Source organism: Crinia signifera, chromosome 8 (genome assembly GCF_055691185.1).
Source record: "Crinia signifera chromosome 8, ASM5569118v1, whole genome shotgun sequence".
Lineage (NCBI taxonomy): Eukaryota > Metazoa > Chordata > Amphibia > Anura > Myobatrachidae > Crinia > Crinia signifera.
Window position 1 is genome coordinate 181,595,876 of NC_139224.1, and position 24,482 is coordinate 181,620,357.

At 45.8% G+C, this 24,482-nt stretch overlaps 1 protein-coding gene across 2 annotated transcripts in view; it reads left to right on the forward strand.

Annotated features, from left to right (window-relative positions):
• Nucleotides 1-24,482, forward strand: part of ORC1 (origin recognition complex subunit 1) — a 183,318-nt gene that overhangs the window by 53,466 nt on the left and 105,370 nt on the right. For both annotated transcript variants that reach the window (XM_083157932.1, XM_083157933.1), the window contains exons 4-6: nucleotides 11,422-11,600; nucleotides 16,833-17,175; nucleotides 19,451-19,724. In XM_083157932.1, coding sequence (XP_083014058.1) covers nucleotides 11,422-11,600; nucleotides 16,833-17,175; nucleotides 19,451-19,724 — 796 coding nt within the window. The remainder of the gene's footprint in view (nucleotides 1-11,421; nucleotides 11,601-16,832; nucleotides 17,176-19,450; nucleotides 19,725-24,482) is intronic.

The window sequence follows — 24,482 nt, forward strand, 5'->3', positions numbered from 1 at the left end:
TCAAAATTTTTCATTTTCAGAAGGTATGAAGGAGAAAAAGCACCCCAAAATCTGTGCCCCAATTTCTCCCGAGTACGGCAATGCCTCACATGTGACCAAAAAATACCATTTGGGTGCATGGCAGGACTCAGAAGGGAAGGAGTGATTTTTGGATTTTGCAGCTCAGATTCTGGTGGAATGTTGGTGGGTGCTATGTCGCATTAGCAAGACCCCCCAAGCACCAATACAGTGGAACCCCCCCACAAGTGACCCCATTTTGCAAACTACACCCCTCAGGGAATTCATCTAGGGGTATAGTGTACATTTCAAACCCCCAGGGGTTTCACCAATTTTGATACAACTGGGCAGTGAAAATGAAAAATTACATTTTTTTACACAAAAATGCAGTTCTGGCTCAAAATTTTTCATTTTCAGAAGGTATGAAGGAGACAAAGCACCCCAAAATCTGTGCCCCAATTTCTCCCGAGTACGGCAATGCCTCATGTGTGACCAAAAAGTGGCAGGACTCAGAAGGGAAGGAGTGATATTTTGATTTTGCAGCACAGATTCTGGTGGAATGTTGGTGGGTGCTATGTCGCATTAGCAAGACCCCCAAAGCACCAATACAGTGGAACCCCCCCACAAGTGACCCCATTTTGCAAACTACACCCCTCAGGGAATTCATCTAGGGGTATAGTGTACATTTCAAACCCCCAGGGGTTTCACCAATTTTGATACAACTGGGCAGTGAAAATGAAAAATTACATTTTTTTACACAAAAATGCAGTTCTGGCTCAATTTTTCATTTTCAGAAGGTATGAAGGAGAAAAAGCACCCCAAAATCTGTGCCTCAATTTCTCCCGAGTATGGCAATGCCTCATGTGACCAAAAAATACCAGTTGGGTGCATGGCAGGACTCAGAAGGGAAGGAGTGATTTTTGGATTTTGCAGCTCAGATTCTGGTGGAATGAATGGTGGGTGCTATGTGGCATTAGCAAGACCGCCGAAGCACGGTGAAATGATGAACCTAATAATCCATAGATGTGTGGTATATTTTAAAACACTCCTTTATACATAGGCCGGGTTTGTCGGGGCAAGTTTCACAGTGGAAAATAGTTTCCTTTCTTATTCCCTTTTTATAGCAAACTTTGCACCTTTTTTGTGTCCTGCCCTTTCTTGCAGTGGAGGGGATTTCGTTAGGAAAATGCTGCCCTGGTACAATACGGGGGCCAGTACTAGAAGTACTGGGGCCCTCTGCCTGCTGGTTCCCAAATATTAGGCCCTTTATGACTTCCTCTTGAAAGTGCATAAATGTCCCCCTCTGGCTGGTAGAACGGAATAGCACGTAAGCGTTATACAGTGCCATCTGGATGATATACACGGCCAGCTTCTTGTACCAGATTTTTGTTTTCCGCAGGGCACTGTACGGCTTCAGTACCTGATCTGAAAGATCCACTCCGCCCATGTACCTATTGTAATCTAGGATACAATTAGGTTTTGAGGTGTGGGTACTGGTACCTCGTAGTGAATTGTCAGTATAAGGACATCCCTCTTGTCCTTATATTTGACCAACAACATATTTTCGGTGCATATTCCCCTGCTTTCACCCCTTCTCATTACTTGGGCAATGTGCGTTTTTGGGAGGCCTCTTTGGTTCTTACGCACAGTACCGCAAGCTGCTGTACCTCTTGAACCAAGGGCCTTAAACAGGGGGATGCTAGTGTAAAAGTTATCCACATAGAGGTGATAACCTTTATCCAGGAAGGGGTGCACTAAATCCCAGACAATTTTTCCACTAACACCTACGAGGGAGGGGGGGCATTCATACCCTAAACCTGTGGGTGTACCCTGAGGTGCTTTCACACAGCTTATACATTTTTATGCCATACCTTGCCCTCTTACTGGGAAGGTACTGGCGGAATTTAACCCTTCCTTTAAAATGTATAAGGGACTCGTCAATACAAATACATTTTTCAGGGATGTACATCTCTGCAAATTTGACACTGAAATGATCAATGACCGGCCTGACTTTGAATAGCCGGTCAAAGGTGGGATCATCTCTGGGTGGGCACAGTGTATTATCGGTGTAATGTAAAAATTTAAGGATTATCTCAAAACGAGCCCGAGTCATGGCCATACGGTAAAATGGGGTGCTGTACAGAACATCTGTACTCCAATATTGCCTAATTTCTGGCTTTTTTACTATGCCCATATGTAACACCAGACCCCAAAACGTCATCATCTCTACTGCATCTACAGGGGTCCACCTAGCAAATGATGACGTGGGGTTTTGAGCAATAAACTGCTGGGCATATAAATTACTTTGGTCCACCATTAAATTTATAAAATCATCAGAGAAAAATAATTTGAAAAAGTCAATTTCTCTGAGACCTGCTGAATCAAATTGGATTCCTGGGATGGCCAAAAACTCAGGAACCTGGGGCTCAAAATTGTCTGGTGGTGGGGTCCATACGGGATCAATCATTTGGGGGGGGGTCTCAGCTGCTCTACGGGGGCGTCTTTGAGGGGGTCCCTCATCAGCAGAGGAGGAAGAGGAGCTTAAGGCGAATCCTTCAAATTCCCCGCTTGCATCACTGGCTGTGTCAGTCAGAGGCAAGCATGGCATATGCCTCCTCCGCTGAATACATTCTTCTGGATGACGGATGACATTTGGGATGCCATTTTTATTTTTGTGTTTCTGTAAGTGTAATGTTTCAACACGTGTATAGTGTAGGGGGGGTACAAACTTTATTTCAACACGGGGGGGTATGTAGTGTGTAGTGTGTATGTAGTGCAGAAAAAAAAATACTTTATACAGGAATTTGATCCCAATAAAAAAAAAAAAAAAATTGAAGGGGTTAAAAAAAAAAAAAAAAAAAAGGTCCTGCGCCAAAAATTGAGCACAGATGTTGGTCAGTAACGTCCGTCACTGAACAGCGCTCAAAGGCAACAGGACACCCACAAAAACAACGTGGGTGTAAAAACAAAAAAAAAACTATTTAAAAAAAACTGCAGAAAAAAAATATCAACCTGTGCCAAAAATGCTGTTCAGTGATTGGACGTCACTGATCAGCGGCCACAGGACACCCACAAAAGCAACGTGGGTGTAAAAACAATTAAAAAACAAAATTCCACAGCACTGCAGAAAAAAAAATTATATCAACCCTGTGCCAAAAATGCTGTTCAGTGATTGTACGTCACTGATCAGCGCTCAGCGGCCACAGGACACCCACACAAGCAACGTGGGTGTAAAAACAAAACCCCACTGCACTCTCCAAAAAAAAAAAAAAACTGCAAATCAGTGATGCAGTGATGCAACACTGATTAGCAGTGAGGGGCAGCAGACACACAACCTGACAGGGTATATATATAAAAAAAAAACCTTGGACCCCCAAAAAGTTGCTGATTAATTAATTTAAACTGACCAGCACAAAAGGGGGGGCAGCAGGGGGGGCAGCAGTCAGTTGCACACGCAGCACAACCTTTGGTGCAACTGACAGGTATATATATATAAAAAAAAAAAAACCTGGACCCCCAAAAAGTTGCTGATCAGTTAATTAATCAGCACAATCAGCACAAAAGGGGGGGCAGCAGTTAGTTGCACAGGCAGCACAACCTTTGCTGCAACTGACAGGTGTATATATATAAAAAAAAAAACCTGCACCCCCAAAAAGTTGCTGATCACCTCAGATATAGTGATCAGCACAAAAGGGGGTGCAGCAGACACAAAATATAGCACTCTCTATCACTCTCTTTCACTATCTGTCCCTATCTCTCACGATCTGTGACTCTATGACACTGCAGCAGCAGCACACACAGAAGTCACAAGATCCAGGAAGTATCCAGCTGCTGGCAGCATGCTACCAGCGGTGATCAGCGGTGATCAGGTAAGTTTCAGGCAAGGATCAGGTATGTATCACGACAGATTGGCACGGTGACCGCTCTGCACGCAATTCCAGACCGGAATGGCGTCTGCAGTGCAGTCACCGTTAGTTTAAATCACACGTCTTGGCTGTGATTGGTCCGTGGGTCCCACGGACCAATCACAGCCTTGGGGGCAGGTGGGGTGAGGTGTCATCGTCACCGATGACCCCCTCATGCCCCCTGACGCCCGGCGGTGATTGACACCTGTGTTACCGAGCGTCTGATTCGCCGGTAACACAGGAAAACGCTGTGAATGGCTGTTCACACTGAACAGCCAATCACAGCGATCGCCGACGGGGGGGCGGCATCGCAGCCCCCCCTGGGCATGCAGGGACATGTCTGCTGTCAGGGACAGCAGACATCGTCCCTCTGTCCCCGCGTCTATAGACGCGGGGACAGTTTAAAGTCATGACGTATATATACGTCATGTGTCGGGAAGTACATCCCGGCCATGACGTGTATATATACGTCAAATGTCGGGAAGGGGTTAAGGTTCAAAGGCCAAAACAATACGATAAAGTTCATCTCCGGCTGTGTAACTAAAAAGTGTTATATGCAACCTTGTGTTGATGCCTGTACTTTGTTAAGTTGTTAGCCCTCTCTCCATTGAGGGTGGTATAATATTTTTGGTTGGCCACGGTGAAACCAAGCCCGGAAGGGCATGGATAAATATTTGCATCTCTCATCCACACGCATTACTCGCTCCCATTCCCAATTGCAGGACTTTCTTTGGGCTGCACCCACTCTGTGGAATGCCCTCCCAAGCACAATAAGTCTCTCCAGCCTCCAAACCTATAAGCGTTCCCTGAAATTCACCTCTTCAGACACGCTTATCAAATTCCAGAACCAGCCACTTAACCTTCATATACCGTTCCTATCTAATCATATCCGTACTCTCCTATCCAATCACATCTCACTGTACAGTCCACACATATCCTCTTCTATCCAATCACATCCGCACTGTACAGTCCACACATATCCTATCATCCTCACTGTACAGGCCACACATATCCTCTCTCCTATCCAATCACATCTGCACTGTACAGTCCACACATATCCTCTGTCCTATCCAATCACATCCGCACTGTACAGTCCACACATATCCTATCATCCCCACTGTACAGGCCACACATATCCTCTGTCCTATCCAATCACATCCGCACTGTACAGTCCACACATATCCTATCATCCCCACTGTACAGGCCACACATATCCTCTGTCCTATCCAATCACATCCGCACTGTACAGTCCACACACATCCTATCCAATCACATCCCCACTGTACAGGCCACACATATCCTCTGTCCTATCCAATCACATCCGCACTGTACAGTCCACACATATCCTATCCAATCACATCCCCACTGTACAGGCCACACATATCCTCTGTCCTATCCAATCACATCCCCACTGTACAGTCCACACATCTACTCTTTTTCTTCACATTTTCCATCATCCTGACCCCTGCCAAACTGCTGGGTCACCGAACGCAAACTGTAGTCCAAAGAAAACAAAAGTAAAGCACACCAGGAACCTTTGCCTTCTGGTGGACTTTATGCAATGAAGAATATCTGTCCTTATGAATCAATGCCTATTTCCCTTTAGATTGTAAGCTTGCAAGCAGGACCCTCGTACCTTTGACTGTCTGTAAATACCCTCCTTGTATCACGGTCTCATTTGTAAAGCACAATGGAATATGCTGCGCTATATAAGAAACTGTTAATAAATAAATAGCTAAAAATCAGATACAATAAATCAAAGGGTAGATACAATACTAACTAAAATGGAGGAGCAATTTAATCGTGTTAATATTTTATTTTGTGCGTCTTTGCTTGGGTGCAGCGGGCTTTAAGCTCTTTTGGTGGCCGCCGACTCCCCAGGGCTTTGCTTATTCAGGAGCTAGTGTCCGCTCCGTTACTGCTGTGGGACTGCTTGCACCCTGTGTCCAGCTGGCTCCCTCGGCCCACCGCTGATGAACCGATACCACATCACTGCCAATGGGGGACCGGACCACCTCCGCAAGTCCCCCCCCCTTTTCTCCACCGTGGCCCAAGATCCCGCAGAGAGTGGATGGCAGGGGAGGGGTTGGAGCCGGGGGCTGGAGAGTACATGGAGCATTGCAACTGCCCAGCCATATACTCCAGGCATGCACTGCAGCTGGGTACACAGTAGCCGGACCCCTCTGGCCAACCAGCTCCATTCACCACTACTCCTTCCCCTTGAAATCCAGGCGCGGGGAGGTGAAAACGTTGTGGCACCGCCGCACTGTGTGAACACCTACATTGAAATGCAGTCGTCCCGCCGCCTGGTCTGCAGTTGGACCCGGCGTCTCTGGCCCCACCACTAATGTTTGGCTGGCTGCTGTGCCACTGTGGGGCCTGGCCCTTACAGTATCTGAGAGAGAACTTTAACCATGTTCAGGTCATTAGTAGAGACGCAGCTCTTGATTGATGCTTAGTTGGTTCTAGTGTTCCCGCCCTTGTGTCAGCTTGCTGGCTCTATGGTAACACTGTAGGTAAGATTTGGTGTGGGTTAACCAGTCCCATTGTGAAATTGGCAGCTCTGTAATATCCCAAAATGCAACTTATATCAAAGAGATTGTATTTAACTCTATAGCATATACATACAATTTCGATATTCAAGGTCAAAGGTCACATCATGTGACCTTGAAATGTAGAAGTAATATTTAAGTCAAACTAATTTTTTATTTTTTTTTTTAGTAATTTTTTTTATACTTTTTGTTTGTTTATCAAAATTATAACAGGCAATGGGGCAGATGTATTAAGCTTTAACAAGAGATAAACGCAAGGGTGATAAGGAGAGATAACCGTCCAGCCAATCACCTACTAACTGTCATTTTACAGGCTGTGTTTGAAAAAAATCAATAAGCTGATTAGCTGGAAGTTTATCTCTCCTTATCACCCTTGCATTTATCTCTTGTTAAAGCTTAATACATCTGCCCCAATATCGGAAAACAGTAGTATTTTCAGTGAAGATGCGTATCTAATATATTCTACATAATTCCTGAGTGAATGTACAGATATTGTATATGATTTATGACCAATTCAGAATAAAGATATTTCACAAACCATTATCGGCTTAAAGGTAGTTGGCTCTTACTAATTCTTGATAAAGTAGAGATTTGGAACATCATGAAAATCTGTTCCAATATCAAATTGTATGCATTCCTTGAGAAATAATATGGATTTCCTGGACTGTAAAATACATATATAAAGTGAATAACATACTTAAACATATCGGGGGAGGGGGAGGGAAAACAAGAGGTAAAAGACCGGTTATAAAGGAAACGTCAGTTTTTAACATATCCATAAAAGGATGTCTATTCGGTGAACACAATAGAATTTCTCTTAACTCGCATAGTATCAGTTTTGTGGGTTAAGGCTTGTTACTATCTGCTGTATTTCCTGATGCAAGTGCGTTCGTGGGTAAGGTGAGTTGACTGTAAGAACTATGTAGTATTTTCAAACCTTTTTTGAATATATGACTGGGTATTACTATCCAAGCTTAATATTACGGTTTCACATTTTCTGTAGAAACGAGTCACACCCTCTTCTATGTTCTGGAGTGTGGCTTGTCCTTCAAACACTTGAATAGTGGAATGGGGGATTGTCTACAAGTAGTACATTGTGATTTATTCTTCATACTTCATGGCAGCTGTTACAATGGGTTCATCCCCCTTCTCCCCTCTAATTAGACAGGTAGTGTTTTCCCAGGATCCTGCCCCTCCTCTTCCTTCATCTCTATATAACTCAGCTCCTCCCCATTATCTCTAGTCTGTTTCCTGTCTCCTTTCAGTTTAGTACAGGTAGGTAGATGTTTGTTATTTTATTACTTATTGCCAGTAGGCTAGTATGCTGCTGGTCCTGGGCAGCGGGGGGCTGGCGGTGCTATACCCCTTATTATGGTCCGGGCCAGTGGCATGGACACTAACCTGCAGCAATGTGGCCTGTGGTGCCTGCTCCCTTTCCCGGTGGGTTGAAGCGTGGTTGTCCCCGCTGGTGGGCGTTGGAGATCCGTCCAGGTTGACATCCTCGGGGGTGCAGAGCAGATACTGGAGTCGCGTCTCACAGCTTCCAGCGGCAGTAAAGCGCGCGGCCTGTGTTCCATAGGCCGGAAGGCCGCAGTGCAGGCAAACACGCGGCCTCATTGATTTTGCCGGATGCTGGCGGCTATCTAAAACCTGCGTTCCACAGCCAGGCAGTGTGCGTTTCATCAGACGGAAGTGCCTGTATTTAAGCGCCTGCCCGGTGTAAGAGGCGCTGGTGGCTAGATTCATGGAGCAAGTGAGACCCAGTATGGAGGAGTCCTCAAGACCAATTTACCGCTGCCCAGGTAAGTCCTCTTCTGAGGACTGGTTTAGTACTTATTTTTTGCTGGTAGTAAGGGTTCCTTCTCTTCTGTTTTAGTGTGCCCTTTACAAGAAAGCTTGTCAAAAGAAACATGCTTCCAAGAGCTGTCCTGCATGTGACAAATCTTTTGTGGGAAGAGACCCTGTGTCAGGATTGTGCTAAGAAAGGGGCAACTGGTCCTAATGTGTCGTCACAGCTTACTGAACTTATGAGCTGGATGAAAAAGAATTTTGTTACCAAAGATGAATTTTTAGGTAGCAAAAGGTCTGCATCCGGATTAGGATTCTGGTGATGTTGGTTCTGATAAAGATGGCTCCGGCGGGTATACTGTGGAGTCTGGTAAAGTAATTGAAGGTGAACGTCTGTTTAATTTGGAGTTGGTGGAAGTAGTGTTGAAAGACCTTTTCCAGAACACTAAATTATAAACAACCAGTTAAATCAGAGTATGACGCCTTATGTGAGGAACGGTCCAAAAAAAGGCAGGTGCTTTCCGGTATACAAGGTGGTCAAAGATATTCTGACTAAGGAGTGGCATAACACAGATAAAAGGGTCGGGTCATTCAAAAGAGTATGTATTCAATTGAAGATGAGGAATTTTTGAAATGGTGCAACATCCCTAAAATTTATGCTGCTGTAGCTGAAGGTACAACACTGACAACCATTCCCTTGGAGGATGGTGCGACGCTGAAAGACGCGATGGAAAAGAAAATGAAAAGTGCCCTTAAGAGACTACATATCAAGTTCAGTTTCCATGAGATCAGGGGTTGCTGTAGTTTCACTGGCGAAAGCACTTAGAATATGGTGTGCATCGCTTCAGGAGGATCTGCAGGACAAAGTTTCCCGTCAACGTATTAGTAAAAGTCTGGACCTGGTGCAGCTGGCAGTGGACTACATATGTGAAGCCTCCCTTGATGTATTAGACTTTTTGGCAAAGTCCGTAACATCTGGTGTGGCTAAGGTCTTGGGCAGCAGATTCCCATTCAAAAAATAAACTTGCTACCCTCCCTTATGAAGGTTCCTTTCTGTTTGGGAGCAAATTGGATCAAATGATTCAAAGGATGTCTGGGGGCAAGTGGGTCAGATTGCTGCAGGACAAGAGGAAGATATTCTGGTTATTCTTACAGGAAGTTTTTTAGGCAGGCAAGATCTTACAGGCCTGGTAGGGCATTTCGTGACAGCTACATGTCTGGTATGTCCAGGGCGTTTTTTTGCCAGTCCCTCAAACGAGGGGGACAAACTGTGACTGCGTGACTCCCGTGGTACAAGTCCCAGTGGCAGGAAGACTACTGAAGTTTTCACAAGTCTGGAAACATACCATTTGAGACAAATGGGTTCTAGAGGTAGGCACCATGGGATACCATCTGGAGTTCTTTTCCAAGCCGAGATTGGGAAAGTTTTTGAGTTCGAAGCTTCCACTTCCAGGAGTAGAGAGAGGGTCTGTTCGACTCGGGAGCAGTCGAGAAAATCCTAGAAGCAGAAAGGGAGTTAGGTTTTTGATCCCGCATCTTCGTCATAAACAAGGTTTCTGGAGGGTTCAGAACCATTTTGGATTTAAGACATTTAAACGACCAGATAAAAAAGATAAAGTTCCATATGGAGACTACCAAGTCAAACCTTATGGGTCTAAAGAAAGGCGACTAGTGTCAATAGACCTCAGAGATGCTTTTCATGTTCCCATTGCTATACAGGACAGAAAGTTTCTGAGATTTTGCATCCGGAAAAGTCATTACCAATTTACCTATGGGAAAATTTGAGCGCTAGAGACAAGTGTACTGTGCCGCGTACAGATGGCTGCCTTCTGGTAGAGGGATGCCGCCCTCACTTTGGGGGTAAACAGGAAAAAAGAACCAGTGGGCGCCTTCTGTACGCTAAAACTATTTATTACACAAAGAACACAGAAACACAATATATCCACACAAAATTATACTAAAAGACAATGGTTTGCATGCATGCAATACTTCAATAAAAAGATGTGCTGGGCTGTTCCTTACCAAGTGGTGCACCGTCCATCCTAGCCCAAAGTCGGGCCGACGGCTGGCGCAGCACCCGGAGAAAGGGTTCAGTTAACATCAGGCACTTGGCTCGGTACATCCATCAGGCCAATTCAAAGATGCCCTCATGATCGGAGAAGACCGCACCAAGCACCAATAAGGAGTTTTGCTACATATACGGTGTGTATCCGTCCTGGAAGCCCTGATCCCACTTGGAAAGACTTATAATATCTTGCCCACAGCAAATTTGTGCGAGATTGAAACATCTGTCCACACCTGGCAATTTATCCATCCAATCAGGAACTGGTAACTATTGGTTACTTCTTATGCAAATGCAGTGAAATGACTTTTTTATCATCTTTTTATTGAAGTATTGCATGCATGCAAACCATTGTCCTTTTTTTAGTATAATTTTGTGTGTATATATTGTGTTTTTGTGTTATTTGTGTAATTGTTTTAGCGTACAGAAATCGCCCACTGGTTCTTTTTTCCTGATTACCAATTTACCTGCCAGCCATTCGGCCTCATATCATCGCCGAGCATTTTTATGAAAATCCTTGTAGTTCTGGTCGAATGTCTCAGAAAACAAAAGATCATGGTGTGGGCTTACCTAGACTATCTACTAATCTTGGCTCCATCAGAGAAAGAAGCCTTGGAGGCAGCAGAGTTGTCCTTCAATTTCTCCAGGAACATGGATGGTTAGTCAATTGGGAAAAAGTCACCTAGTTCCCTCTCCCTCTCAGAAAACCAGTTTTTAGGAGTAGTTATAAATGCAGTGGATTTCAAAATCTCCCTTGCAGAAAAAAGATGCGAAAAGATACAGCACTTGATACGGTTAATTCAAGGAAGTGCCCAGGTATCACTGAGGATGGCAATGAGTTTGCTAGGGACGATGGCCCCCACTGTAGATATCGTTCCTTGGGTGAGTTGGAGGATGAGACCTCTGCAGTGGGAGCTGCTGAAATATTCCATAAATCAAGTTTCCTTAAAGAGACAAAGATTCCGGTTCCAGTAGTACCAATCCCTGGATTGGTACTACTGGATGCATATCTGAGATGGTCGGTTTGGAAGCTGTGATGACTTGGCATGGAATGCCCAGTATGGATAGTTTAGCCATGTCCCCTGGTAGATTAGGAATAATGCATGTTTGCTTGTAGGCGCAGAGAAAGACTCCAGCAAACACGCCATTGTAGAGTGGTTCCTGCGCTATGAGGAAATTCCCTTTAGAAAGAGGAAGCTGCTTGGGAGAGATCCGCACCCACAGGAAATCTTTGTGTATAACGTCCCTGCATGTGAAAATGACATCGATGCGGAGACCATCATTGGGACAGTGCAGGTACCAAAATATATTCTTTATTACTTCATTTGTTTTTGTAATGTGGTCAATAATCCCAACTCATAGGTGTTATGGCAAGGCTCCCTAATCCCAACCCATCATACATGTTCTAGCATTCCCCTTTTTCAAGGTGTGAACAAGGGGAATGTTATCCCCGAAACGTCGGACTCTGTGATTTTTGTTTTTTTGACCCAATTATATTTGTTGCATCAGGCTCCAAGTGCCGCTCTTTTTTCGTGTGTGTGTGTGTGTGTGTGTGTGTGTGTATATATGTATAGGCAGACGCTCAGTTTAGTGATATCACTCAGGTAAGTGAAAGTAAGGGGTTGTACTGAGCAGGAAGTAGCACTGTGTTCCCCCAGCACACTGATTTACATCTACATACTAATAGAATTCAGAGATCTTTGTTACAAATATTTGCACATATATGGAAAACCCCCAAGCAATCGTCAAGGCTTCTCTGAGTATTGGGGGAACTTATTGCTATAGCTAGGTGCAGAGTTATCTTGCATTCTGTCTGTCTTGTATTCTTTATCTGTCTTTCTATATAGAGACTGTAATTTTGAGGGAGAAATCTGAGTGTGATTTTGGTTGTGCCTGTATCTGTATAGTGTATTGTTACTAGGTGTGAACAGATACTAGGAGGAGGAGCTAAATCTAGGTGTCAAGGAAGATTAGGGGGAGGAGCTGAGTGTAACAGGGGCCTGACATACTATATAAGGAGGGGCAGAGCTCATTTGGGAGCGTGCTCATTGAGAGGGAAGCTTGCATTACTAAAGTGAAGCTTGATTACTTAAGTGAGTTGGAAACTGAAGCAGGTGAGTTATCTTGCATTCTGTCTGTCTTGTATTCTTTATCTGTCTTTCTATATAGAGACTGTAATTTTGAGGGAGAAATCTGAGTGTGATTTTGGTTGTGCCTGTATCTGTATAGTGTATTGTTACTAGGTGTGAACAGATACTAGGAGGAGGAGCTAAATCTAGGTGTCAAGGAAGATTTAGGGGGAGGAGCTGAGTGTAACAGGGGCCTGACATACTATATAAGGAGGGGCAGAGCTCATTTGGGAGCGTGCTCATTGAGAGGGAAGCTTGCATTACTAAAGTGAAGCTTGATTACTTAAGTGAGTTGGAAACTGAAGCAGGTGAGTTAGAATACTGAAAAAGGTGAGTTTGAACACAGTCTAAATTTTCATATTCTGTTTTATTGTAATATATTCATCTTCTTTCTATCCTATTGTAACCTGTTGCTCAATTTTGACATTTAAATTCATTGTATCTATATTTTTCCAACATTGTATGTCATTTTTACTCATTCACTATTATTTTCTCTTATCTTTGCCACACATTTATCGCACCCTGTTTCCCTCTTCACGCCTGCTCACATTTGCCTCACTTCTGACCTTCTCTGTTCCCTTCATCCTCTCACTTGTTGTTGTTTCATACTTAATTGGATTACTCAATCAACCTGATTTTACCCACTGGTCTCCTCTCTGACAGTAGTTCCTTGCCTGTTACCTTCTCTCTCACTCTGTTTTCTACCAAATTTACTACAGACGCTGACTGTCCTCCCAAATCCCTCTGTCTGCTTTCACTAACCTACCCTCTCACCTTCGGTTCCTCATGGCTGTTAATCTCTCAACTTCACTTTCTCCAACTGCTCCTCCCCCCTCCCATCCCATACCTATCCTGACCACTCGCCCCCGCACCCCCACCCTCCCAATGACCCCCCCCTCGCTTCTGCAATCCCAAAAACCTTATCCACATAAATACACAACCCACCCCCCCTCTTTCCTGTGCACTATGGAACGCCAGATCCATCTGCAACAAACTCCCTGCCATCCATGACCTATTCATCTCTAGAGCACTCCACCTCCTTGCTATCACCGAGACCTGGCTCTCCACCTCTGATTCTGTCTCTCCAGCTGCTCTCTCCCACGGTGGCCTCTCTTTCTCTCACACTCCCAGGCCTGACGGTCGCCAAGGTGGCGGTGTGGGTTTTCTCCTCTCAGCCTCATGCACCCACAGTGTCATTCACCCTGAACCCTCTCTCCTTTTCTCCTCCTTTGAGTCTCACTCTATCAGTCTATACTACCCCTACCACCTCCGTGTCGCTGTAATCTACCGCCCCCCTGGCCCTATCTCCCAATTTCTTGACAACTTCGCCGCCTGGCTTCCACACTTCCTCTCCTCTGACCTGCCATCTGTCATTCTTGGTGACTTTAACATCCCCTTGGATAACCCCGCTGATCCTGGCACCTCCAAACTCCTCTCTCTCTGCTCCTCTCTTGGCCTATCTCAGTGGACTACCTCTCCCACCCACATCCAAGGACACTCCCTCGATCTCGTCTTCTCTCGCTCTTGTTCCCTTACTGACTACACTATCTCAGCTTTTCCTCTTTCTGACCATCACCTCATCTCCTTCTCCCTCACTGCTTCCCCCTCTCCCACCCCCCCTCCCAAGCGCATTGTCTCACGGCATAACGTCAACACACTTGATCTTGCTGCCTTCTCAAACACGCTGTGTCCTCTTCTCGCCCCAATCGCCCTCATGTCCTGCCCGAACCTCGCTGCCTCCCTCTATAATGACACCCTATCTTCGGCATTGGACTCTGCCTGCCCTCCCTCCTCTATCCCCCTTCGATGCTCCAACCCCCAACCGTCGCACTCACCTATCACCCGATTCCTTAAAAAGTGCTCTCGCACTGCTGAGCGCTTCTGGAAGAAATCACGCTCCCTTGCGGATTATCTCCATTTCAAATTCATTCTTTCCTCCTTCAGCTCTGCCCTTGCTCTGGCCAAGGAATCCTACTTTAAGTCCCTCATCCTTTCCCAATCATCCAATCCCCGCAGGCTCTTCGCCACCTTCAACTCCTTGCTCTCCCCCCCTCCTCCAGCTCTTCCGTCCTCCATCGTAGCCGCTGATTTTGCTACCTACTTTTCAACCAAAATCTCCTCTCTCAGGACTGCCATCACTGCTGCCATGACCTCACCCTCTCCCTCCTCCCCTCCTACATCTCCACTCCCCTCCTTCCAACCCCTGTCCTCATTTTACCCCACCACTGCTGCTGAAGTCCACTCTATCCTTCAATCCGCTTCTCCCTCCACCTGCCCGCTTGATCCTATCCCCTCCAATATTATCCGTCGTCTCAGTCCATCAGTCTGCTCTCACCTGGCTCACCTCTTTAATCTTTCACTATCCTCTGGGATCTTCCCTTCCTCCTTCAAACACGCTCTTGTCTCCCCAATTCTCAAAAAAACAAATCTGGACCCCAACTCTCCATCCAACTACAGGCCCATCTCCCTCCTCCCTTTTGCCTCCAAACTCCTAGAACGTCTGACCTATAATCGTCTCCTAAGCCACCTTACTGCTAACTCCATTCTAGACCCCCTCCAATCCGGGTTCCGCCCTTTACATTCCACTGAAACTGCCCTGACCAAAGTCACTAACGATCTACTATCGGCTAAATCCAAAGGCCTCTTCTCTATCCTCATCCAGCTTGATCTGTCGGCTGCCTTTGACACTGTTGACCACCCTCTCCTGCTCAACACCCTCCGCTCCTTTGGCATCACTGGCACGGTCTTCTCCTGGTTCACCTCATACCTTTCCGATCGCTCCTTCTCCGTCTCCACTCCGAGCTCCTCCTCTCCTACTACCCCCCAGCCAGTCGGTGTTCCCCAAGGGTCAGTCCTTGGCCCTCTCCTCTTCTCCCTCTACACCACCTCTCTGGGCACCCTCATCAGCTCCTATGGTTTTCATTACCACCTTTATGCGGATGATACCCTAATCTATCTCTCCTCCCCCGACTTATCCCCATCACTTCTGTCCAAGGTCTCCGAATGCCTCACGGCCATCTCAGCCTGGATGACCCAACGCTTCCTGAAACTAAACATGGCTAAAACTGAACTTCTAATCTTCCATCCCCCGAACATCCCCTCTTCTCCCACTATCTCCATCAGCATTGGTGAAACCGAGATCACGTCCACCGACCAAACGCGCTGCCTCGGTGTCATCATTGACTCCTCCCTCTCTTTCACCCCCCACATTTGTGCTCTCTCACAGTCTTGCCGCTTTCACCTACGCAACATCTCACGCATCAGACCATTCCTCTCCACTGACGCGACCAAAATTCTCATTCACTCTCTTGTCATCTCCCGCCTTGACTACTGCAACATCCTTCTCTCTGGGCTACCTCTCACCCGCCTCGCACCTCTCCAATCCATTCTTAACGCTGCTGCTAGGCTCATCTTCCTCTCCCGCCGCTCTACCTCCGCCTCCCCCCTCTGTTTATCTCTTCACTGGCTCCCCATTCCTTTCCGAGTTCTCTTTAAACTCCTCACCACCACCTACAAGGCTCTCTCCTCCTCCACAGCTCCCTACCTCTCTTCACTGATCTCTATCCACACTCCCTCCCGTCCTCTTCGCTCCATCGCTGACCGCCGACTGACCCCTCACCTAATCACCTCCTCCCACTCCCGTGTCCAAGATTTCTCTCGCGCTGCCCCCCTGCACTGGAACAACCTCCCGCCACCCATCAGGCTATCTGATTCCCTTACCTCCTTCAAGCGCTCCCTCAAAACCCACTTTTTTCGACTAGCCTATCCCTCCTCCTAACCTCTTTTGATCCTCCTATCCTGCCTCCGTTCCCCTCCGTTCCTACTTATCCTATTGTATTTCGTTCGTCCACCCACCTATTTTTAGTATGTTAACTCTTATGAGCAGGGCCCTCCTTCCTCACGTACTCACCCTACCTCATTACCTCACCTGTGCTCCTGTCCTGTTCTTCCCTTCCTCTACTTCATCTTCGGTCTCCTTGACTATTTTGACACCTACTTCTGAACTGATGCTGATTTTAGTTCTACCAGCTATACCCCTATTTATACTGTATCTTTCTACACACCCTGTACGTTACCTTGTAATTTGTTTTTTTTTGTTTCTTTTGTTTGCTATGTACGGCGCTGCGGACACTTTGTGGCGCCTTATAAATAAACGTACTACTACTACTACTACAGTGCAGTACACTTATGCTTTCCCGTTCTGTCTGCACAATGGCTCCAACAGAGGGGTGTGTGTTTGTGTGTGTGGTGTCTGGTCATGCTTTGATATGGTTCTAGGTCTGTCTAATTGGGGTGCAGTTAATGCTGCTGTTATACAATGTTCCATCATTCTGGTGGGCTGGTAACGAATACCGGTTGTGAAGGACAGGAATTCATGGCGTCTCTGTGTTCTGTCTAGATGTCCCAGTTGAAGCCTGATGATCCTTTCCCAGAGGTGAAGAACTCTGCGACGGTCCTGTTTGTGAAGCTGTCATGGGATGGAAAGGCCTTTAAACCTTTACCTTCTAGAGGACAGAGCCCAATAAGCAGTCCCATGCCCAAACTCCTGTTTTGCCCCACAGAAGGAGACCCTGATGAGAGCAGGAAAATGACTCGCAGCGCAACCAGATCGCAGCCACGCGACTCTGAAATAGAATCGCGGCATTCGGCCTCAAAGAGCTGCTATTCTGTTGAGAGAGGGGTGCGGAGAGCAGCCAATGGCACAGTCACCCTGGGAGCCAGGAAGAAGCTGCAGCTCAATAGTATGTTCCTAACTGCATATAAATTCCATAATCTCCCCAAATACTTCTGTATATGCCTGAGTGAGCAGCCTGTCATTGTTCCATGTAGTCTGTCAGCTGCTGACACATATACACAGCTGCTGACACATATACACAATGTACTGACACTGTTACATGTACTGTGTGGTGCCAGTCTCTGTCAGCTGCTGACACATATACACAATGTACTGTCACTGTTCCATGTACTGTGTGGTGCCAGTCTCTGTCAGCTGCTGACACATATACACAGCTGCTGACACATATACACAATGTACTGTCACTGGTCCATGTACTGTGGGGTGCCAGTCTCTGTCAGCTGCTGACACATATACACAATGTACTGTCACTGTTCCATGTACTGTGTGGTGCCAGTCTGTCAGCTGCTGACACATATACACAGCTGCTGACACATATACACAATGTACTGTCACTGGTCCATGTACTGTGTGGTGCCAGTCTCTGTCAGCTGCTGACACATATACACAGCTGCTGACACATATACACAATGTACTGTCACTGGTCCATGTACTGTGTGGTGCCAGTCTCTGTCAGCTGCTGACACATATACACAATGTACTGTCACTGTTCCATGTACTGTGTGGTGCCAGTCTCTGTCAGCTGCTGACACATATACACAATGTACTGTCACTGGTCCATGTACTGTGTGGTGCCAGTCTCTGTCAGCTGCTGACACATATACACAATGTACTGTCACTGTTCCATGTACTGTGTGGTGCCAGTCTCTGTCAGCTGCTGACACACATACACAGCTGCTGACACATATACACAATGTTCTGTCACTGGTCCATGTACTGTGTGGTGCCAGTCTCTCTGTCAGACTGCTGACACATATACACAATGTACTGTGTGGTGCCAGTCTCTGTCAGACTGCTGACACATATACACAATGTACTGACACTGTTACATGTACTGTCTGGTGCCAGTCTCTCTGTCAGACTGATATCACCACTGATATCATTAACACGTGGGTATTGGTTCCACTCGCGAATTGGCATCATCCCTTTCTTAGTAGACAACATGGACTTTAAGGGGGAAATTTTAATTGTGTTCAGTGGGATGAGAAGCAATTATGTCAGTGCACAGTTGAATAAATGCATTTGTTTCATCCATATTGACCAGTATAGCCGTGTAACCTGGTTAAGCTGGTATAAAGTCCTGGTTAGGGCTCCCATGGTCTCTTGGCACATTTCTGCTGCCACCTTAGGAGGCTCAGAGCAGAACCTCATCACTATTGTCCATACGGAGCGATATACTGTTCTCACTTAATAGTGCACCAGTGAAAATAATTTAACCCCCCCCTAAATGTTAAGTGTCTGTTACAACCTGCACCTGATGAGCTTGTTCTGAGAATATCTGCTGGAAGAAGCATTTCCCAACCTAAAACGTCTTGTGCTTTACTTTGTGCAGCCTGTTAATAATATGTATAGAATCCGTAGCGACTGCAGTTATCCACGATGAGTTATGGGGGCCACGGACCACTATCACTATACAACAAGGTGAAACTACAGAGTAATAAGCTCTTGGTCACGCTGGGCACTAAATGAGAAGATTACAGCAAGAAGTGCCAATTGCAGAATGAGGGCACAGTGGGCTCCCTGACCAGAGTGCCGCCAACACTCAGGGTTTTGTGTCATGGTTGTGGAAGTTTACGCATTCTAGAAATCCATATTCTGTGCTCTTCTTTGAAGCAATGGATAAAGTAGCCGAACATAGCGAATGTAATGGCGCCTGAGTTCCTCGGAGTGGTGGTATGCCATGGAAATGATTACAGCTTTAGTTCAGGTCTGCGCAATGTTTATACCAGTTATTAGGCGCTATGGATGTGGTCGCCGTTCTGTGCACTATATTGTGTATCCAGGCGGTTCAAGGGAAAATCCTTCGCGATTATACAGTGGTCTGTGTACCCAGCTTTAACGTTTATTAACCTCCGTTAGTGCGATTTACCCTATAAGTCAGTGATGGAACGTGAAGCCTAATTGTAGCCAGCAAGTCACATTTATTGGGGCAGTGTATAAAGTGAATATATTGCATAACTGCTAGTCATTTCTTGTGTAATAGATGTATGGAACGTACAGTATAATCCTATAATAAAATAGTTCTATGAGTTCCCAGACCTACAGTATGTGTATTTAGGGCATACTGTATAATGCAGATTTTGCTTCAAACCTCATTGGGTTCTAAAAGAAATCCATGTTAAGTGCAGACTGATTTTCCTGACTAACAATCATTTCTTTAGGTCCTCCAAAGTCCCAGAATGCCTTGCAGATTCAGAAGGACACTTGTTTGGATGATTTTAAGACTCTAGAACCTGTAGGATCAAAGCGTAAAGTAGCTTTCTCTGGACTCCCTGACTCCCCTCCCAAAAAGGCGCTCAATGAACAGGACTTGTCTCTGAATTCCTGCTTCATTCCTCTGAAACCCTTACGAGACATGGACAGTACAAAGATCCGTCTGAGGCTGACCCCACTAAGGCATGCCCCACCCTTGGAGCAGAGGACGGAGAACTCTCGGTAAGCATGATGCCTGCAGGGCGACCATGTTAGAGGCAAAGTATAACATTGATATTCTCGGTATGTCCTCTTATTCCTAATGATGAAACCATTACACCTGCGGAACCTAATTACTTTCTTCAGCTGCAACAAATCGTTTGTTACCATTTTGATTTCAGTAAGGTGCATGAAGAGACATAAAGGTCCGAGTTGGTTGTATTCCTCATGTTACTGATCTTGCTCCTCTGCAGCCCTGACACCTTATAAATGGCCTGAATATTAGCAGTCCTTGTGCCAAACTTTTCAATACAGATACCCGGGGATAGGTGACGAGAGCCAGGCCCCCAGCCCTTACCATTACTTGTGCAGTAGAATGTATTTCAGGCTACCTCCTAGAAAGTGTCCACATGCATCCAGCCTCCTTACATGTTGAACAGACCTACTAGTCCCACCATATGTAGTGCCGACTGTCTTTCTGTGGCACTTTGTCTGTTAAAATGTGTTATTCTCAAAATTATATAATAATAATGATATTTATATAGCACTTTTCTCCCAATAGGACTCAAAGTGCTTCACCATTGTCTTTACAGCTCAATATACACAACAAGCTTTACAGTGGATGTCAGTGAAATGCTGAGTAAATAGGAACGTCTTTAGTCTATTCTTAAAGAATTATACAGTGGGGGCTTCTCGTACTGTGCGAGGGAGAGAGTTCCATAGAGTTGGAGCGACAAAGTTGAAAGCTCGACCCCAGATGAATCAGGGAGATTCTAGGTACTGTTAGTAATCCTTCTTCAGCGGATTGTAGTAATCGAGTAGGACAGTAAGGGATCAGCAGCTGCTGCAGGTACCTTGGGCCTTGGTCATTTAGGGCCTTGAAAGTGAGTAAGTCAATCTTGAAAACGATTCGCCATTTTACAGGTAGCCAGTGAGGGGCGTAGAGAACGGGAGTTATGTGGCTGGAGCGGGGCTGGTTAGTTAATAGTCTGGAGGCTGCATTTTGTACCAGCTGCAAGCGGTGCAATTCTTTTGCTGGGAGACCCAGGTATAGGGCATTGCAGTAGTCTAGTCGTGATGATATAAATGCATGTATGACTTTAGGCAGGTCTTCTGAGGGAATTAAATGCTTTATTCCGGCTATATTCCTTAGATGATAGAATGAGGATTTGATTGTGGCTGACACCTGATGTTTAAGTGTCAGGCCATTATCCAGGACGACACCAAGATTCCGCTCATGATCAGAGTTTATTTAGTGCTGTGCCCCCCAGCTTAAGACCTGTCAGTTGGCGATGCTGTCATCTTGTCCTGTGATTTATCATCAGGACTTCTGTTTTATCTGGGTTCAGTCTCAGCCAACTGGCACTCATCCACTCCTGGAGCTCAGCTAGGCAGCCGTTTAAGGTTGTTATTGGTGCCTGGAGCAAAGGACAGGTACAGTTGGGTATCATCTGCGTGGCAGTGGTAGACCAGGCCATGGCGTCTGATTATGTCACCAAGTGGAATCATGTATACTGCAAAAAGCATGGGAGATAGTATAGAACCCTGTGGGACACCACAAGACAACGGCACTGGTGACGAAGAGTATGCTCCCGATTTAAACTCTCTGACCTGCCAGCGAGAAATGATTTGAACCAGCTAAGGACTGTGCCACCCAGGCCACAGAAATTCTTCAGGCGCACAATTAGAAACCCATGGTCAACGGTATCAAATGCTGCAGAGAGGTCCAGAAGGATTAGGAGTGAACAGTCTCCTCTATCCCTTGCATTTAGAAGATCATTGAGCACACATACCAGAGCCGTTTCTGTGCTATGTCTTCTCCTGAATCCTGACTGGAATGGATCATAAATGTTATGGGTTGACCAGGGGGTCTCTAGTTGGGTTGCAACCTCTTTCTCAATAACCTTTCATAGAAAAGGAAGATTTGATACTGGCCTGTAGTTGGTCATGCAGTCAGGGTCTAAATTAGATTTTTTAAGAAGTGGTCTGACTATTGCTTCCTTTTTTTAATCGAGTCATTTTTATTGAGTTTTAACATGAACAAAAATGTAGGTAGACATTTCAAGAATACACTATATGAAACCGTAGAACTTAGTATGATAGTATACACATTTGAAGGATATATAGTGCAGATGCGGATAAACCTATTCTCTCTGCAGCAGGAGAATAATACTCCGTCCACCTAAAGACGCCGTTCAAGTAGGACAGGTCTTAGATATAAAGAGGCCTATAAGTAAGAAGCATTTGCGTATTAAAAACATACAAAATAGTAACATTGAATCATAGATCAATAAAAAAGAAATAATACTAGAGAAAATAAAAACAAACCGAACCCCAAAACAAACCACCCCAAAATAAACCACCTCAAAACCCCCACCCTGTATAACCTAACCCCAACCTAGGATATACCTGGATCCCCTAAACCCACTAAAGCTACACTACCCCCTTCCTCCCCACTAAAGAAGGCAGTAAACTAGTGACTTTAGCTAGACTAATATGTAGCCCGAATAGTCAGAAGGATAGAAATATCGACATCATAGTTAATCTATGTCAATCTAATAAACCCCTTCTATCCCCCCCACCCACCCAATTGAAGGATAATAGAAATATGGACCGACTGGGGCAGTGGACTTGTAGTATTAAGTACCTAACCCTCACAGAGCAAGGAGGAAGATAACACAAAAGTATTTAAAAAAAAAATAGGTACAGAAATAGGAAACTCTTATTAAATCGGCCAGGTTCTCAATAACAGCAGAGGCAAAGGACTATATCCTCCACTAATGGCTAATGTTCAGCATTAAAGGAGAAAGTCAGAAAAGTCAGTAGGCAGTAAGAAGGATAGGGTACCACACGCACAGGTGTAAGAGCAAATTAATCTGGCCAGGCCCTCAGGAACAACTGATCCAGACGAGTAATAGTTTCTTTAGCACACATCTAAGGGTATACATATGGAAAGCGAGAATACTGCGGCAAGGAGAGCCAAAACATATTCTGACACTGAGGAAATGTAAATCGTATCCGGAAGCAGGGAAGAAAGTAATCTTGGAAAACAGATCAGTCCACCAAAGTCATATAGCAAGAATCTGGACGGCACCATTTTGTAGGAGGCAAACTTTTATGAGGTACCGAAGGGGACATCTCAATATGGTAGGATGATATCAAAGGAGTAACCACACTGGCATCTGGTGTTACAGCAGACATCACAGACCGGCAGCGTATATCCAGGAGATTCGTGGACTCATACAATGTACATGACATTGTCACAGGATGTGGGATCATATGAACGGACAGATGAGCTGCAGGGACTGTAGCATCATGGCTTTGAGGCATAGCGTCCCTATCCCCCATATCCTATTCAGCATGAGGGCGGGAGGCAGAGAGAACATCCCCCTGAACAACATTGCTTCTGCTGATAGGCTTATCAACAAGCTCATACACAGCCTGTAGGAGTAGTTGAATAGAAGCCTCCATATTCATATGTATGGTACACGGCTGGAATTTTCAAAAATACAGGAGTACAGATTGGCAGACTTGGAGGATCTCTAAATAAGGATGGGGGTGGCTAGCACCCCCCTCCACACACACACAGGAGACTGACAACCTCAGAACAGTTGGCTACAATGTACTGTGGTGTCACACACACCCCAGCAAGATATAGGACGCTTGAAATGCTGATACAGGAGAACACAGTGAGCCAGGAACAACCTAATGGCCGGACTGTGGCAGCAGTATTTAGGTAGCTCTGCACACGTTTCTGGGGCCCAAAATGGCGGCAGGAGCAGTCACCCGCAGCAGAGCCGGAGACAGACCTCTACCTCCGTGGAGTCCCCCGCCCGTTGTACAATGCGGCACCGTTAGAGGAGAATGACAGCGCCAGCAGTTCCCCCGCCGATTATCTCTGCAGCAGCCAGGCAGGAATAAGGTCAGAGTGTCTGGGGGAGAGACAGTCCCAACATGGTGCCCGTGTCTGGAGGAGTGAACCAGCCAGCCGCCGCAGCCCCTACAGGTCTCACAGGAGAGCCACGGAAGACACTGGAATGCAGAGAAGGCCCTGGAGGTAAGTAGGCAGTTGTAGGGAGTCCCCAATCTCTGGTGCAGAATATAAATCAGGATGGTAGCGGAGCCCTCACCTCACACGTCCACTCGGCTGTCTGGCCAAGCCACGCCCCCTGACTATTGCTTCCTTTAGTGGTTCGGGAAAAATGCCTGTCTGCAAAGAGCATTGAACTATTTTTGCGAATGCAGGGCCGATTATTTCCATACACCCTAAAAGAAACCAGGATGGGGCAGGGTCCAGATCACAGGAGGAGGGACGCAACAGTCGGGAAATTCCAGCAATGTATTGTACATCCACTTGGTCAAAGATGTCCCATGAAGGCAGGTGTGTTACATTGGCAGGCTTGGTATGTCTGTACTCCTTTGGTGTCACTGTGGGGATTCCAGGCCGGATTATAGATTCTTTATGTGCAAAGAATTTTGCTAACTTATTGCATCTTGACTGGGACAAGGTTACATCAGGCTGCAGGCATGCTGGTTTGCAAAGCGTCTCCACTGTACGGACAAGCTGAGCGGGCCTATTTTTTTGTTGCCATAATCTCATTTGAAAGGAAGTCTTTTCTTGCGGGTGATTGTTGATTGGTGTAGTAGTATCAGTAGTAGTAGTATCAGTAGTAGTAGTAGTAGTAGTAGTATCAGTATCAGTTCTGAAGTAGGTGTGGTAATTGTCGAGGACACTGAAGATGACCTAGAGGAAGGGAAGAACCTGGCAGGAACACTGGTGAG